This window comes from Apaloderma vittatum, unplaced genomic scaffold, assembly GCF_000703405.1.
Source record: "Apaloderma vittatum isolate BGI_N311 unplaced genomic scaffold, ASM70340v1 scaffold36951, whole genome shotgun sequence".
Lineage (NCBI taxonomy): Eukaryota > Metazoa > Chordata > Aves > Trogoniformes > Trogonidae > Apaloderma > Apaloderma vittatum.
This window is the reverse complement of record NW_009699215.1, coordinates 676-16,656: the sequence shown is the minus strand read 5'-3', so window position 1 is coordinate 16,656 and position 15,981 is coordinate 676. Positions and strand designations below refer to the sequence as shown.

General features: G+C 44.0%; 1 protein-coding gene across 1 annotated transcript; it reads right to left on the bottom strand.

Moving 5' to 3' along the window:
* Nucleotides 1-6,482: 6,482 nt before the first annotated feature.
* LRIF1 (ligand dependent nuclear receptor interacting factor 1) lies at nt 6,483-11,224 on the bottom strand. The gene is made up of 3 exons (XM_009878275.1): nt 9,749-11,224; nt 8,223-8,501; nt 6,483-6,941 (listed from the first exon to the last, which is right to left on the bottom strand). Exons 1-3 carry the CDS (start codon nt 11,216-11,218, stop codon nt 6,483-6,485), a joined length of 2,208 nt encoding a protein of 735 aa, XP_009876577.1. The 5' UTR covers nt 11,219-11,224.
* Between the last annotated feature and the right edge of the window lie 4,757 nt (nt 11,225-15,981).

Genomic DNA, 15,981 nt, shown 5'->3' with positions numbered 1-15,981 from the left:
TACAAATAGATTTAAATTTAATAAAAATTATGTGTGAAGGATGGAGACTCTGAGGGGGTAACTTACTAAAACAAAAATCCTGTAGACTCTTTGGATATAGAGTAAAAATATACCAGGCAAAAAAGGAAAGTGAGAATTCATTTCCATTATATATTGCTGTAATTCCTGTTCGGTCTCCATGTGTTGCCTGATCTAGTCGAGAGGTGGCGTCCCTGGTGGCAGGGAGGCTGGATTAAATGATCTCTAATGTCCCTTCCAGCTTAAGCCATTCTATGATTCTATGATTCTTATCCGGGCGTGTTGTGACTCCTGTCTTCCCACCATCTTCTCCTCAAAGCCTGAGTTTTCATTTTAATCACTTCCCTTTTTTTTTTTTTTCAGTCTGTCAATAGTTTCCTGAGCTGGAAGTCCTCCGTAGCCATGAACAGACGTGTTGGGATCTGGCCAACTTGCCAATCTCGGTGCCGTGCACCTCTGCCGTTCTCCCAGCCCTCCTGCCCCTTGTTTCTTCTGCTGCTCCCACGGCCGTTCACTCTCTCTCCAGACTGGTCTTCCCTGCTCTGCTACGATTCTCTACAACCAAAGTCAAGTCTCTGAAGGTTTAGTTAAGACCTGGCCTCACAAATCCAGTAGTGTTTACGAAAGAAATGGAATGTCCCTGTCATCAAGGATCTGTGGTCAGTCATCTACCTGGACTTTCCTCACCACGGTTTTAGAGAAACCAGGCTGCTGGGGAAGAGAGGGGCTGTCCTCAGCTGTTCTCGAGAGGAGAAAGAAAGGCTGACCCAGCAGTGAGGTCCTCAGTGAAAGGAAGAAGTTCCAGACACTCCCCTCGGAGCTTGTACACTCCAATATTCTCAAATTATTTAGAAAAGCATGTGAAGAGCAGGATGTCAAATTCTGCCGGTTGCATAGCTCCCAAGAAAATTCAACGATGCTTCAGAAGGTTCTCATAACACCAAATAACTGAGCAATGAAATGAATTATGAAATTCACTGCAGACAAACGAAACCCTTTGCGATTCCATACAATGAGCTCTGAAGGAGCTGTTATGTTCAGAGATCAGCAAATGTACTAGATCAGCCCACAAAAATACCAGCTCAGGAGTAAAGAGACCCAGAATATAAGAATTTATTTGGGATGTATAGAGAGCAAAACAAAAGCCATCGCAAAACAAAAGCCATCACGACTCACTGTAACTCCATGGTGCAACGACATTTTCATCGGTACAGCAGGTTTGGTCCACCCATCTGAAAAAGATGAGGGTGGAACTGGAAAGCGATGGAGAAGGGTAACAAAAAAGGTCAAAGGTTCTGGACAGTTCCTGTTCAGAGGATACCACCTGGTCTAGAAAAAGAAAGACTGAAGGGTAAGAGGAAAAAAAGTCTCCAAAATAATTCTTTTGCTGAGGCAGAGTGAGTTGAGGGCTGGTTACACTCATCTCAAAAAGCTCACAGAAAAATGGAAGAGGCACAGAAAAAAAAATAATCAAGGGGTATGAAAAGACACCAAGATCTGTTGAAGAGCCGGAAATGAAAAGTACCAGTGAAGTCTCGCGTATGATCACAGAATCATCGAATGCGTTGCATCGCGAGGGACATTCAGAGGTCACCTAGTGCCACCCCCTGCAGTGAGCAGGGGCGGCTTTAACTAGATCAGGTCCCGCAGAGCCCCCTCAAGCCTGACCTTGGATGTCTCCAGGGGCCTCCACCCCATCTGGGCAACCTGTGCCAGGGTCTCACCACCCACATCGTAAAGAACTTCTTCCTTACATCCAGCCTAAATCTCTCTTCCTTCAGTTTAAAGCCACTGCTCTTTGCTATATTGCAACAGGCCCTGCTAAAGGGGCCTCCACCCCATCTGGGCAACCTGTGCCAGGGTCTCACCACCCACATCGTAAAGAACTTCTTCCTTACATCCAGCCTAAATCTCTCTTCCTTCAGTTTAAAGCAACAGCCCCTGCTAAAAAGCTTGTCCCCATCTTTCTTACAGGCCCCCTTTAAGGATCGAAAGGCTGCAACAGGATCTTCCTGAAGCCCTCTCTTCTCCAGGCTGAAAAACCCCAACACTCTCAGCCTGTCCTCGCAGGGCAGGTGCTCCAGCCTTGTGTGACAATCACATCTTTGTCCTCCTTCCCAGGCATCCACTGTCGGTCTCCGTTCTGGTTTCCTTCCCCATGTCAGTCTGCTGGAGAGATAACGATGGGCTGGATGGATCTTCAGACGAATCCAGCACTGACTACTTCTTCTTTTTATGCCTTCCCTTTGAAAGCAGTGCCATCTCCCTTTTCATCTGCCAGAAGCTCTCTTCAAACCCCGCTGGAGCTGCTCTGCGCCTCCCAGATGAATGACAGAATGAATCCCAGATCCACAACACAAGGCCGGGGAGAGTTCTGCCCAATTCAGCCTTGTCATGTGCTCGCGCTGCTGGAAATCAGTCACGATTCCTCCACTCAAGCAGAGGAAATCCAGCCGGTTCTTCACTGTCCAAAACCATTTGAAAGCTGAAACTGCACATCCCTGATGACAACAACCTGCCGATAAATTCATTTTCTACTATTTCTGCAACATCTGAGTGCTGGCTTGCCACAAAGAAACTGGACCTGGTGGACTCTAGGGCACCCAGCTGCCAGGTGGTCTCTCATGCTACGTTCCGCTGAATCACCATGTCTAGAGGTACTTAAAATACGTGGGGACATGGTTTAGTGGTGGCCCCGGCAGTGCTGGATTCACGTTTGGACATGATGATCTCAAGGGTCTTTTGCAACCTAAATGATTCCATAAATGGCTGGGGCAGACCTCTGTGAAGATTTGTGTCCTCATACAGAGCCGCCGGTGCTGTGGTGGGCTGTCCTCTAGCTGAAAAGTAACACTTTTGCACATGGACAGTTCGGGACAGATACTCCAAGTCACCAGGTTAGGATGACGTCAGCAGCTGGTACGGTCTTTGCTTCCCAAGTGGTTCCGTTCAGCACTTGCTGCCACCTTTCCTCTCAGGACCCAGAAATTCCCAAAAGGTGTCCAACTCCAACTGATTCTTCCCGAATATTTTGCTTGAAAGTAATCATTTTAATCCATAGCCTATATCCGTGCTTTTCGTACCGCTGGGTACTCAGCACAGCGAGTGTGTCGTGGCCGAGCCTTCGTGTGGGGACGGCCACAGTGACCTTCACTCCCAGGCCCAGAGCCCGCGTTCCCAGCACTCCAGCTTTCCCATCACAAACTCTTCATAAACCACAGGAGTTCAAGGATGAAGAGTGCGGAAGAACAGAATCTGCACCACAGATGAAGCGTCTGGATGAGGAGTAGTTCCAATATCCTTGGCTGTTGGAAGTCCCTTTGCTCCGGGTGCAACTTCTCCTACACCAGCACACCCAGGGGCTTCTCTTAGCTCTCAGTGATCCTTTCAACTTCACGCTGATGTTGCTGCAGGAAAGACATCTCTTTCTCTTCCACACATGGTTTGGCTTTGTCTTTCTGAATCGCACCAAGTGTTTCCCATCGCTGGATCGCACGGAAATAGCCCGTTCACTTTTTTCCACCAAATCCTACTGGTCACATTTCTTCAAGACCTTGCAGTGGATTCTTCTCCAAATTTTCAATCTCTTATCATTGTCTCTAGAGAAAGCTCAGGCTGATGGACCACTTTTCTAGGGTAAGAGCTTCTGGAAGAAAGAAGATGGTGTGTTGTAGAATGTCAAACCTGGAATCCTCCCATCGAAAGGAGACAATAACTGAACTTGGCTTCATTAATTTTTCTGGAGATCATTGGAAAATAAAGACTCCTGAGAAGACATTTAGGATGGGTGAGCGATGTCTGCTTGAAGAGCATCACAAGTGACTGTGGCACCAGAGAAAACGCACAAGGCTGCTTCCATCTCCATTCCGACTGCTGTACTGGGTCCGGCTGGGATGGTTTGTGGTGCAGTGCTCTGAATTTGTGAGGGAGCTGGTGTTGGGAACACACAAGGGCTCCGGCCGTTGCTGAATGAAGCTTACAAGACATCATGGTTTTCTATTTTTCTCACTCCGCATCCCTCCCAGCAAGCAGGCTGGGGAGGGACAAGAAGCTGGGAACGGACACAGCCAGGACAGTTGCCCCAAACTGATTGGACGGATATTCTGCAGGGTGTGACGTCACACTCAGCGAACAAAAGCTTAATGAAAAGAGAAGGATGTAGGGATGTTTAGTTACAGCTTCTGCCTTCCCAAGTACACGTTTTACCCACCGAGACCCAGGAAACGGCCAAACATCCACCTCCTGATAGGACACAGCAATTCAACTCCTCATTTTGCTTCGCCTACACGTGGCTTTTTGCTTAACCTGTCAAGCTGCCTTTATTTCAATCCGTAAGTCTTGCTCGTCTTCCGTTTTCTCCCCATCCAGCAGGAGAGGGTAGCAGGCAGCTGGGTAGGTGCTTGGTAGTTGGCCGAGGCCAACCCATCGCAACCACACACATGTGGGGAACATTCCCACTTTTCACACAAAACTCCTCCTCGCTCCGGCTTGTGTTTCACACGTCTGGCTTGGCCAGACCCAGGCTTCTTCTATGCTTTCTGGAACAAGCAGCGATAAAATTGCAAAGACAACATCCTCCTCACCGGTATCCTTGGCCGCTCAAAAAACCATCTCCCATAAATTAGCCTCTTTGCTTTGCACATTGGGCAGTAAAAGCCACACAACGTCTGCGCACACCTGCTCCACGAGCAACTGAGCCTGGGAGGCTGCAGGTCACTGGTCCAACCAAGTCCTTCCTTCAGGTGCTGTGGGGCTTGTGCTCCTGGCTCCACACGATAACGTAGGTTATGAGGTCCAATTCAGCCACGTCGTTCTGTGCATCAGTCCCTCCTCAGGAGTCTGTTTCTCTACACTAAACTGTGTGATTTCTGCCCCAAAACACTCACCCCACACACAGCGAATCCACGGATGTCCACCACACCGCCACCCTTACTTGCTCGCTCTGTCATAGGTACTTCCCTCGAACACGACAATCATGAAAGAGTTTAGTTTCATTATACATCTTCCATCTTCACTCACCACTGCAGGTCTGGTGTATCATCATCTCCTACACCTGGTGCATCTCAAGGTCTTCAGCACACAGGCCATCTTTCTCTTCTCTTGCCAAAATCTGTCCTGCCTCTCTAATCCACTTGAGTTTTGCATGCTGTCGAGATGCGTATTAATAAGGAACATAGGGCTGATACGAGTCTACGACTCTCTCCTAAGATCTGCCTCCAAAGCAAAGCAACATCCTTCACCAAAACCCTACACACACGCTAGACATCCGGGTGGTAATAGAGAAAAAGCCTGCAGACCAAAATTTGACTAGAATATAGAAAATAAGAATGGTAGCAAGTAGTCTCCAGTCAACAGAAATCAGCACTGGAGTTTACAGTGAATTTGAACATAATAATAAACGGACCAGAAAGAAACCGTGACAAATTCCGTTGGCAAAGCAGTTAAGTCGTGGCTCTAAAGACTAAAGAACTGCAGAAGGGTCTTACAAGATGCAACGACACGGAGGTGAAAGGCATCCATATGACACATGACAGAATATGCCAGGAAAATAAACTGCAAACACGGATAAAAATTATGATGGCAAAGGCAGTCTGAGTGCACGTTCTCTCCTACAACACGAAACCAAGGTAGCATCAAGGGAAGGTAGCAAGAGACATGTTCAAATAACAACTGAACAAATCAGCGGGAAAGATGCTGAAAAAGAATTAGTAAAGATACCACCCCTGGATAAAGAAATATGCCTTTTTTGCTTCAGGTTAGTATTCAACAATGTTCTGTTTAAAAAAATATGGCCCCCTCCAAAAAAAAAATAGTCCCACAACCAAACTTCAACATCACAGCTGGCAAAGGCCTTATAAAGGTAATAAAATAACGGCAAGAGACATGTATCCAGAAGATCAGCAGCAGTGGCTTCTACTGCTTCAGTCTTCACATCCGTAAGAGGTTTTTGTATAAATATCCACGGTATTACTGCCTAAAGTCTAATTCTCAGATCACCTAAACAGCATTTATTAAACACCAACCGTTGACCTTTTACGACAATTGACGGCTGTCAGGAACTCACAGAAGTTGAAACGCACGTTAGGAAAACAAGGAATCGTCTCTGATTGGGGTTTGCAATTTACATTCATTTTCTAAGAGATAGGCCAGGGAATTCCAAAGTGGGGAAGTTTATTTGCTAGGACTAATACAGAAACCCCTCAATTCAAAATATAGAGAATACACTAATAAAAATGTCTGTCTGCATTCTTTGATATACACAATGTCTCAGAAGCAGAATTTGATAGTCCAAGTCTTTTATTTCGGGTATTTAACAAAACCCTGTATTTTTCTAAAGAGAGATAGACTGTAAATCTCACTAACAACTTCCATCCACGAGAAATATTCTTGTTTGTTTAAATACGGAACTTCCTGAAGTCATTAAAACGAAGACGAGCATGGTCCAAGTCACCAGCTTTGGTCTTTCAGCTCTGCTGCATCTTCCTACGCATCTCCTCAAGCGCCGCTCCTCGTTCTCTTAAGAGCTGCTTGAGTCGTTTAATTTTTTCATCCCGTATTGTTTCATCCAAATCCGGGGGAGCCAGAGGGAAAGCATCATCTCGGAAGGAACCTTCAAGAACTGAAGTATCTTCAGAAGACACCGGGACCGGAACACTTGAGTCTGTAACGTCACCGTACTGCGAGTACGGGTCCTGCTCAGCGTCCCTCCCTAGAGAAGACGTAACAAAGTCTGTGGAGTTGCTTTGCTGTGGTACGACCGTTGGAGGTGAAACACTTCTGCTAGGGACAGTGGAACTCGAGATGGTGTTTTCAGAACTTGGGCTAGATTTGACTGAAGTTTTCCGTCTCCTTCCACTGTCTGACAGCGGTGAGGATTTTATTTTTCTTTTCTTAGGCAAATCCTCTTCCAGATCCACAATTTTCTGCACAGGCAAGAAACATACAAAACACAATTCTGTTAAAATGAGCATCGTTCTACATCACAACATCACAGTTCACTAGGCATTACAAGTTATTTGTTGCAAATTTCTTAGAATTACCACGTGGAAGATGTTTCTTTTAGCAATTTGAGCAAATGTATTTCTGTGTTTGGTATTTTTCTGGCAAAGTTTCCCAGCTAACAATTCCAGAACACTGAACTCGGTCCTTGGTCAACAGCACGTCCACCTCTCCTGAGCATGCCTATCATCTCCCTCTGCTGCTTAAGTTCTTTTACTCTTGTATAAGACAAAAACTTCTCATCTAACTTGATGGGAAAACTCAAAGTGTAGAAGAATCCTTCACGCTTACGTTTTCCAAAAGCTCAAACGTTAGCAATAATGTCCGTGACAGGACTGCATTCCTCCCCACTGTTTTGTTATTTAATCATTAACATGCTTTACAAAAAGCAGCCAGCAGATCTGCTCAAAGGAGAATTATTAACACCTGAGAAAGCCTTTGACTGGGTAGAGTACAATCCTGCAAAAAAAAACCCCAAACCCAACAACGTCCAACACTATGGCTGAACAGAACTACTTTGGCCAGGCAAAGTCATTTCCATGCCTTAAGAGTCCTTACATGGAGGGAAACTTTTCAGAAGCACCCAGGCAAGCTGCTAGCCAATGACAAAGGACTAAGAATATAAAGATAACTTTAAAGATTACACAGGTACACAGGAAGTAAGTCTTTAAATAAAACCACAGATGACTAAGTGGATACCTTTCTTTGGAATTCAGCCACACCCAGTCATGTGAGTGGCTGAAGGGCCTTGAAGTAATGGCACTTGACCAATATCAAACTCAAGGGCAAAGCCTCACAAAAAAATTATTATTCTATTATTCTGCTTATATCCATTACACTACTAGATAAACGTAATTGTTTGCAGAAGGCTAGATATCTATTAGTGTGCAGAGGTATGGTTTCTATTCCAATAAAAACTATCCCTTTGACCGTTTAGCCACCACTAGAGGGTCCAGTCTTCTTCAAAGCATTCATTCTTCAAATTTCCTCCCGTGGAACCCAGAAAAGAGGATAAAAATTCATGTTGTAAGGAAATCACAGAGCACTGTTCCAATACACCAAGTTCTAGGAACAGTTCTCACGGGGACCGTAACAATTACTGACTCGCCCTGATGAATCCAGAGGTGGGAGGGTCCAAATAAACACCCGGCTCTGTCTTGAATGTGCTGCAGTACATATTTTAGCACTGAAAAATTTCAAGATACCTTTTCCTCTTTAACATATTCCTTGTGTTGATCTGTTATCTCCACATCTAACAGCAATGAACTGCAAGAATCGTTTTTCCTTTTCGAGCTGTTACTGGAACAAACCCTTTCTTCTGGATTCTCAAGGGAGGTCCTTAATGGTATTTTCTTAAGGTACACTCTCTCCTCCTTAAAGAGACCAAATTTTTTCCTTATTTCCAAGTGTTCTTTCCAATGTGGCTTCTCTTGGCATTTGATTTGAGTAACCCCTCCTGGTGTATCCATCTTTTCACACTGGATCTGAAATAAAGAAACAGTGAGAGAGCCATCAATCACACTCTCTCGCTTTCTCTCTCTGTACGTATTAAAACCACAACATAAAGAACTAGTTACTACAAGGACAGGTGAACACTTGTTTGTCTGCTATTCTACATGAATTTTGAGAAATTATACATTATCGTCGGTCTAACTTGTTATTTAAAAAAACCCAAGTGAGCTGAGGAGGATCCAGAAAATGTGCAGACCGACAAGGACATCGTAGAAGCAGAAGCAACAAGGGAATCATCTCTTCTAAAATTTGCAAGTAACGAAGGAAGATGATGGAAGAATGTATTTAACATTTGTGTTGTGGTCCACAATACTAACGAAGCACTAATTAACCAGCTTTTGTATCCTCCTTGGAATCTGAGCTCTTTCCGATCTTCGCGTTCAAGCTCACATCAGCATGGCTGGCAGTCCACGGGCTTGCAAATTTACGGACTAGAAGTAGCAAACAGTTGACACGGCGTTTTTCAGAGGTTAAAGCAAATGAGAATGCCAACACTTGGCACCACATAGCACAGAAAAAAAACCCCAAAAGTCTCTTTTAACCATTTTTCAGGTGAGGAACAATCAGAAAAGAGGCCCTACAGTCTGTTGCAATGATCAAATGTCTAAAATTTAGATAAATATGCTCAGCTGGCATGTCTCCTCTGCCTGGTCAACACAATTATAAACTAGGTTCAGAATTATTTTTTTACGTGGAGGCAAATTCATTCTGGCCTCCCGAGCGACTGAAAACTCGACTTATAGTTCTTCATGTTTGTGGGATCTGAGGCTAAGGACTTTTTAAATATTGCTGATGTTCTGACCTTAAAAGAACACGTAGGTCCAGCCTGAAAGGTGAAAGCCATTAAGGATCTCAGGAGGTTCTTCCGCCTCGCATGAAACCATGAGTCAAAGGAGGTGGATCCCTCCCCACGATGGCATGAAAGGAAGGAAACGCAGCTCCTGCCCTTGGCCGTCTGGAGAGTGGAGCTAACTTGGTACAACACCACTGTTTGTGTATGAATTTTCTCACAATCTTATTTAAAAAAAACAAAAACACCCACACAAAAAAATGCATCATTTATTGACTAGAACCACACTTCAGAGCAGCATTTCCAGTGACAGGACACCTGGTTACAAAAACCTGTGAAGTCAGTAACAGCCATTTTATTCAAATGGAACCAGGACCATACAACAATTTAGCAGAGACTGAGATGGACACGTTTATTGGAGAAAGTTACCTTTTGCCAGTCTTCACTGAAAGCACACTCTTGCTTAAACTGAGGGAAAACAGCACTCGCTGCTTTGGGGGAATGAATGTTTTCTCGGCCGTTTTGGCACACGTTTTCCTGCGTCTCTACTGCTGTAACGGGGGTGACTCCACTCGAAATGCTCTCGGTGAAGGGCAAACTCTTTCTCTCCTTTACAGCGGAATTTTGCTCATTAGGATTTGGCGCAACCAGACTTGAAGGTGGAGAAATTACAGGGTTTGTACAGAGTTTTGGATCTTTCTGAGACAGCGCCATTCCTTTATTTTTGGACAACACCAGATTCACTACTTCATTGGTTATTTTATTGACTGCGGTCGAATCAATGAGCTTGGGTGTCTCCTTTTTAAGCGAAGCATCAGAAGAGGAAGATGCCTGTTTGTCAGCTTGGGTTGACAAAACATCCGAGCCTCTTTTGGTCAACAGATAGACTTTCCCGTTGTACATGACCAGAGCGTTATCTTTAAGCGGTGTGATTTTTGTTTGGCTTCCACCGGGACCGCTCGAACAGTGCGGTAAAATATTTGCCGAGTTAAGTTCTACGTTCTTCATGTCTGCAAAAGTTTTCAAGATCTTGGAAGCCACATTGTTCGATGACTTCACAGGAATAAGGCAAGGCGCTGCTGACTGCGGGCTTTCTTGCACAATCCATTTCATCGGAGTTTGTTGGCACTGCTGCCCATCGGCTGTTACCGTCTCGGGAGAAGAGCTATTCCCCTTTTGCGCAGTTGTCATTACTAACGTTTTTGAAACCTCCGTGGCGGGTTTTGGGCAGACGGGTTGCAAACACTTGGGCAGCACTGTTTTCACTGTGTTCACCGGCGACACGTAAATAACAGACGGCATTTTTGTACTGTCAGCACCTCCAGACGCATTCGTTGCTGCCGCCGCCAGTATTTTTTGCTGTATTGCAGGTGGTAATAAAGAAGCTGGGACAGATTTCACTTCTGCATCAGCCGGTATCTGGAGGTGGTGGCCAGAGAGCAGCACTGAAGACGTCACAGCAACTGGAAGAGTTTTGGGGTTTACCAACATGTACGCGGTGTTACTCTGGTTAGACGAACTCGTTACAGCAATGTTCTGCAAAGACAGTCTATCGACTGAAACACAACTGCTCTGGACGTTAGCAGTCGATTTTGGAATTAAGCTTTCGTTTTCGGAACCTGCCCTAATGTTTTCCTGGTTGTCTAATGCCCTTGTAAGAATAATCTTTCCAGGATTAGGAGACTGAAAAACTGGTATCTTAACAGATGAAGGTGCAGTAGTATTGGCAAGCTGCGTCTTAAAAGTAAGATGGACTGGACTGGAAATATTCGCTTTAGAATTATTTGGCATGGCTGAAGACTGAACTACTGACATAAAGTTTCCAGAAGATTTAGAAATTGGAAGTAATTTCAGAAGGTTTTTTCCATCTGGTCCCGTCGTCTGAACTACTCGGTACATACAGCCTGCAATGCTTAACAAAACAAAGAAAAGAGAAAAGAAAGAGAAAAAAAGGAAGAGAGCGTAAATGAACACAGCACAGATATTTTAATTTATGTGCATCAGTGAATTGTATACCCAGTGCTGCTACACCTCAGGAGCAGATTAACTACTCGGAAAAATGTCAGATCTAATCTTCAGGAACTTCATCAGCAAAAATCACACCAATCTACTCAGTGAACATTTTGGGTAAGCATTTCCAAATACTGCAGCCTATCTGAAAATAAAACTCGACTTTTACATCATAGAGTGGCAGGAAAGGGTACCCTTTCCAGATAAAAACAAGATAAGACCCAAGAAAGGACCTTACATTATCCTCCCCTTCTAGTTACAGGGCCTTCCGTTCTGAAAAAGAGAAACGGTATCTCCAGATTTCACGAAGAAGACGTATTTTTTTGCCTTCCCATCTCCCTGTTATTTTTAATATCCCTACTGAGTGCTAGGAAGTACAAATTTCAGGAAGCCTTCAGGAAACCTTCAGGAAAATACTGGCAGATTAGTTGCGTGGCAAGGTGGAAGAAGAAAGTACTTCAGACACATATATACAAAAAAAAAAAAAGAAATTAAGATGCAGAACGTGATTGTTTTGCAGAACAAAATGTAGGGTCACCAACTCATGCACCTACACCTCACCTGCCTGCTCATTCTTCAGGCAGATCAGAGTACAAAGGTGGGCATCTTCAAAGAGACAAAAATAACAACATTCAAGTGCTGGCAAGGTACAAACACTTATGAGAAGTCTAAGTCTAGGAAGGAAAAGGTTTCAACAACGAGGAGGAATACATGGGAACAGCACCAGTGAAATCAGAAGAGTAAATATAGATTTTTTTGAGGTGGAGATAGGAACAGGTGAAGACAGGAGCTCCAAAGAGCAAACAGACGGAGAGAATCTCATCAAGCCAGAAGTTAGTTGTGAGCACGTCAAATGCCAAGATTTGTCAAGTCCAATGCAAGACAGAGAATCTTTCCCACTTCAAGAGAGTTTCCCCGAAGGCAGGCATCACCCCCAAAGAACTCTTGGACCCTCAGAAGAACAAGGGAATGCCCAAAGCACTGCAGAAGCAACATGGCATGCTGAGACACAGAGAATCAAAACAGAGTTTCCCCTTGCCTGTAAACAAGAGAGCAGATGAACAGGAAGGAGGTTTCCTGGTCTTCATAACAGATCCAGAATGATTAAAAGGCAAAGCTGCCAAATGCGCTTTCAGTCACCAAGAGCGTTCTAGCTCCGTCCCACTGACTTCCCAGATCAACAAACGCACTGAGAACGTGGACATGAGATTATTTCCCAGCCCCAGTCCAGATGACATCATTAGTGCGTTCTGCTTACTGTCCTGTCGGTTTGAAACACTGGCATTTTTTCCTGGCAGCGAAGCGTTATAGTTTGGGCTTCCAACTCAGCTCCGAACGGAGTGACTAGTAGATATCGTTCACGCGTCCCACCGTTGTCAAGTGCGCTCAAGAAGTCAGCCAAGACATTGCCCTCTCCCAGCAAGTGAGAAGTCACAAGGATGCTCTTCACTCCTAGAGCAGGGCAGCTGCTGCTACAGCCTGAGGGGTCACACTGCCCTTGGTGGTCGACAAAAATAACCGCGCTATCGTCTGTCTAAAACACGAGGGCTTTAGACCCAGAGAGCTTTCCTCGCTGTAACCTTAGAATTAACTGCCACGTCCATTGTTTTGGGACAGTGCCCCATTTCTAGGCGTATCGTGTGAAAAAACCAGACGTTCACGGGATTTCTCAGTGCAGTGAGCAGGGAATTCTGTGATACTTTTTATTTTTAAAACAATGGACTGTAAGTGAAAATATGGGCAACACACCATGCGGTTCCTAGTGGAAGCTGCCATCAGAGATTTTCGTAGTAAAATGACGTCAGACACTTTGGAATCGGAGATGATATTTGAGAAGGACTGGCGCTGAAGGGTCTTGCAGAAACGTTTTTGCTTAAACAAAGAGCCACTAGAAATATTTGTATGTTTGCACTTAATTAAAGCAGAAAATACTCACTTTTAGAGCCGCTTTAAACTTCCTAGCACTGATAATGTAGAATTAGGAAGAGCAGCACTGAGTTCCTGGACAGCTTTTTGCATTTGTGTCTGTTATATGCTTCAGATGCTTCTTTAATAGCAGAGCGATCTACGGTCTTGACTTCTATATAGAAGAATTAATATTCTGAAGGCAAATTCAGGAAGAAAACTTCCAGCAAGTTCCACGGACGTGGACCCGCTGAACCACGACAGTTTTCACAGAGCAAACAGGCACTTACCTTCACTCAAACTAACTAGCACTGCAAATAGGCACCAAGGGGCAGAAGAAACCTCCGAAGAGGCACGCTCCTCCACCTGTCAAAGCAAGGGGATACCTCTAACTTTTGGGGAAGAGGAGGGGGAGCAAGATGAGAGAGAGAGGAGGCAGGAAAAGCAGAAAGAAACAATGCAATTGCATCAATGTTTTCTTCAGCAGCAATGCCAGCCTTCAGCTCTTTCCATTCCTACCTTGAGTCATTGTCCATCTTCCTTTCGAAGGACTCAAACTATTTTTTTTACGCTGTGCTACAAACACAGTGTACTCTTTAAGTAGGCTGAGGAAGACATCTCCTTTAAAAAATTCCAGTTTTGTCTGAACCCAAATCATTCTGCTTTTCACGATTGCAGAAGACGAGCGCAACTTTTTATCTTCGGGCTCTATGCAAAAAAAGAGCAGGAAACCCCAAAATTACAATTTTCTGTAAAGTAATATTCTTCTAGTTGAAATAAATAGTACGTACTTACAGGATTGCAAGATTACAAAACGCTAAAAGACGAGAAAGAAGGAAAGGGAATGACAAGATGAGATATCGAGAAGTTGTATTTCATAGATGTTTGAAGAAGTGCATGTAAAGAAGAAGGAAAAGTAGAAGAGTTTGGGTTGGAAGAGACCTTTAAAGGTCATCTAGTCCAACTGCCCTACAGTGAGGAGGGACGTCTTTAACTAGGTCAGGTTGCTGAGAGCCCCATCAAGCCTGACCTTGGATGTCTCCAGGGATGTGAGACCCCCTCTCTGGGCAACCTGTGCCAGGGTCTCACCACCCTCATCATAAGAAATTTCTTCCTTGTATCCAACCTAAATCTACTCTCTTTAAGTTTAAAGCCATTGCCCATTGTTCTGTTGCAACGGGCCCTGAAGAAAAAATTTCTTCCATCTTCCATCCTCCCCTTGAAGCGCTGGAAGGCGACTATAAGGTCTCCCCAGAGCCTTCTCTTCTCCAGGCTGAAGAGCCCCAACTCTGTGAGCCATTCCTCACGGGGGAGGTGCTCCAGCCTCCTGAGCATCTTCATGGCCTCCTCTGGACCCGCTCCAACAGGGCCACGTCTGTCTTGCACCAGGGACCTCAGCACTGGACACAGAACTGCAGGTAGAGATGTCACTGTCAACGGTTTTAGACGCTTTTGCTATTTCAGAGAAGTCGGAAACGCGTCATCATTTGTATCTCACATCACTAAAGACCTCACCAGGTGATACCAAGAAATAATTGGGGCTGACGTTTCATGTCACCAAAACAAAATAAAGCCTTTTCAGCTTTATCATACATTTCTGAATGACAAAGACGACAGCTAGAAGCGATTTTAACTTGATTCACTCTGCAGGCCATTGTTTTTCGAAGAATATGGTTTAAGAAACCCTTAACAGAGTGAAAAAAGCTTTCCATCAGTATCCCTCTTTAACGGTGTCAGATATTTAATTTAAGAGCAGGCTAATTTCTTTTCCTAACAAAGGTATCATTTAATTTAAGAGGAGGCTAATGTCTTTTCCCAAAAAAAGGAATAATAGGAATTGTGCGAATCATGCCAAGTGGCACTTGGGCTCAATTTCCTGAAGTGGAGTTTTCTTTCTTTTCTTTGTCCTCCTTCACTTCCCTACCTGACAAATATAAGCCTCCTCTAATCTCATACATCAACATTTAGAAATATTTCTATTCTTAAAATACTTTAACACAACCCAAAGCCTGAATATAAGGCAGACCCTTGAACAGAACTTGAGAAAAATAAGCTCATGCAAGAAAACAAAAAGAAGCGGCAGACTGCTAGAAACCTTATCTAATGTTGGCATAGGAACTATCAAATCCAGGTAGTCAGCTTTCTTTAAAAGAAAAAAAAAAGGAATAAAAATATGTGACATTCCCAGAGGGAACTGTCAACTAGACGACATTTTTCTTGACCAGAAGAGATCATTATTTCTTTAGGGAAATAGTCTGCATGGCAATATTGAAAGCTTCCCAGCCAACAATGGAAATGGCATTAAGCAAGCTATGAAAGCAGAAATAACAGAAAGGAACAGAAATATTTATTAATTTATTTCAACTAAGCCAGGCAAATAAAAACAAGAATAGTCTTTATTTCCCTCAGCTGAAACAGAATTCCCGTTTTCTTCACTTACACGATCAAGCACACCAATTTTACCATCTAACGGTCTCTTCCCATATTGTTTATTAATCTTACTAAGCAACAGGTTCAAAAAACAAAATACCAAGTAGTTAAAAATTAATTTTCTATCCTCAGTTTTTGCACTGATAAAAATACCCCCTGAATATTTTCAGTAAATAAAACCATTCATCAAATCCACCGCAACCACTAGGGCATCCCGACGCATTTCTGCGGCAGAAATCATTATACATCCACAAAAATCGATCAGTGGAGAGAGAAAAGCCAGAAAGACATGCTCAAACTTCAAACTGACTTCAAAG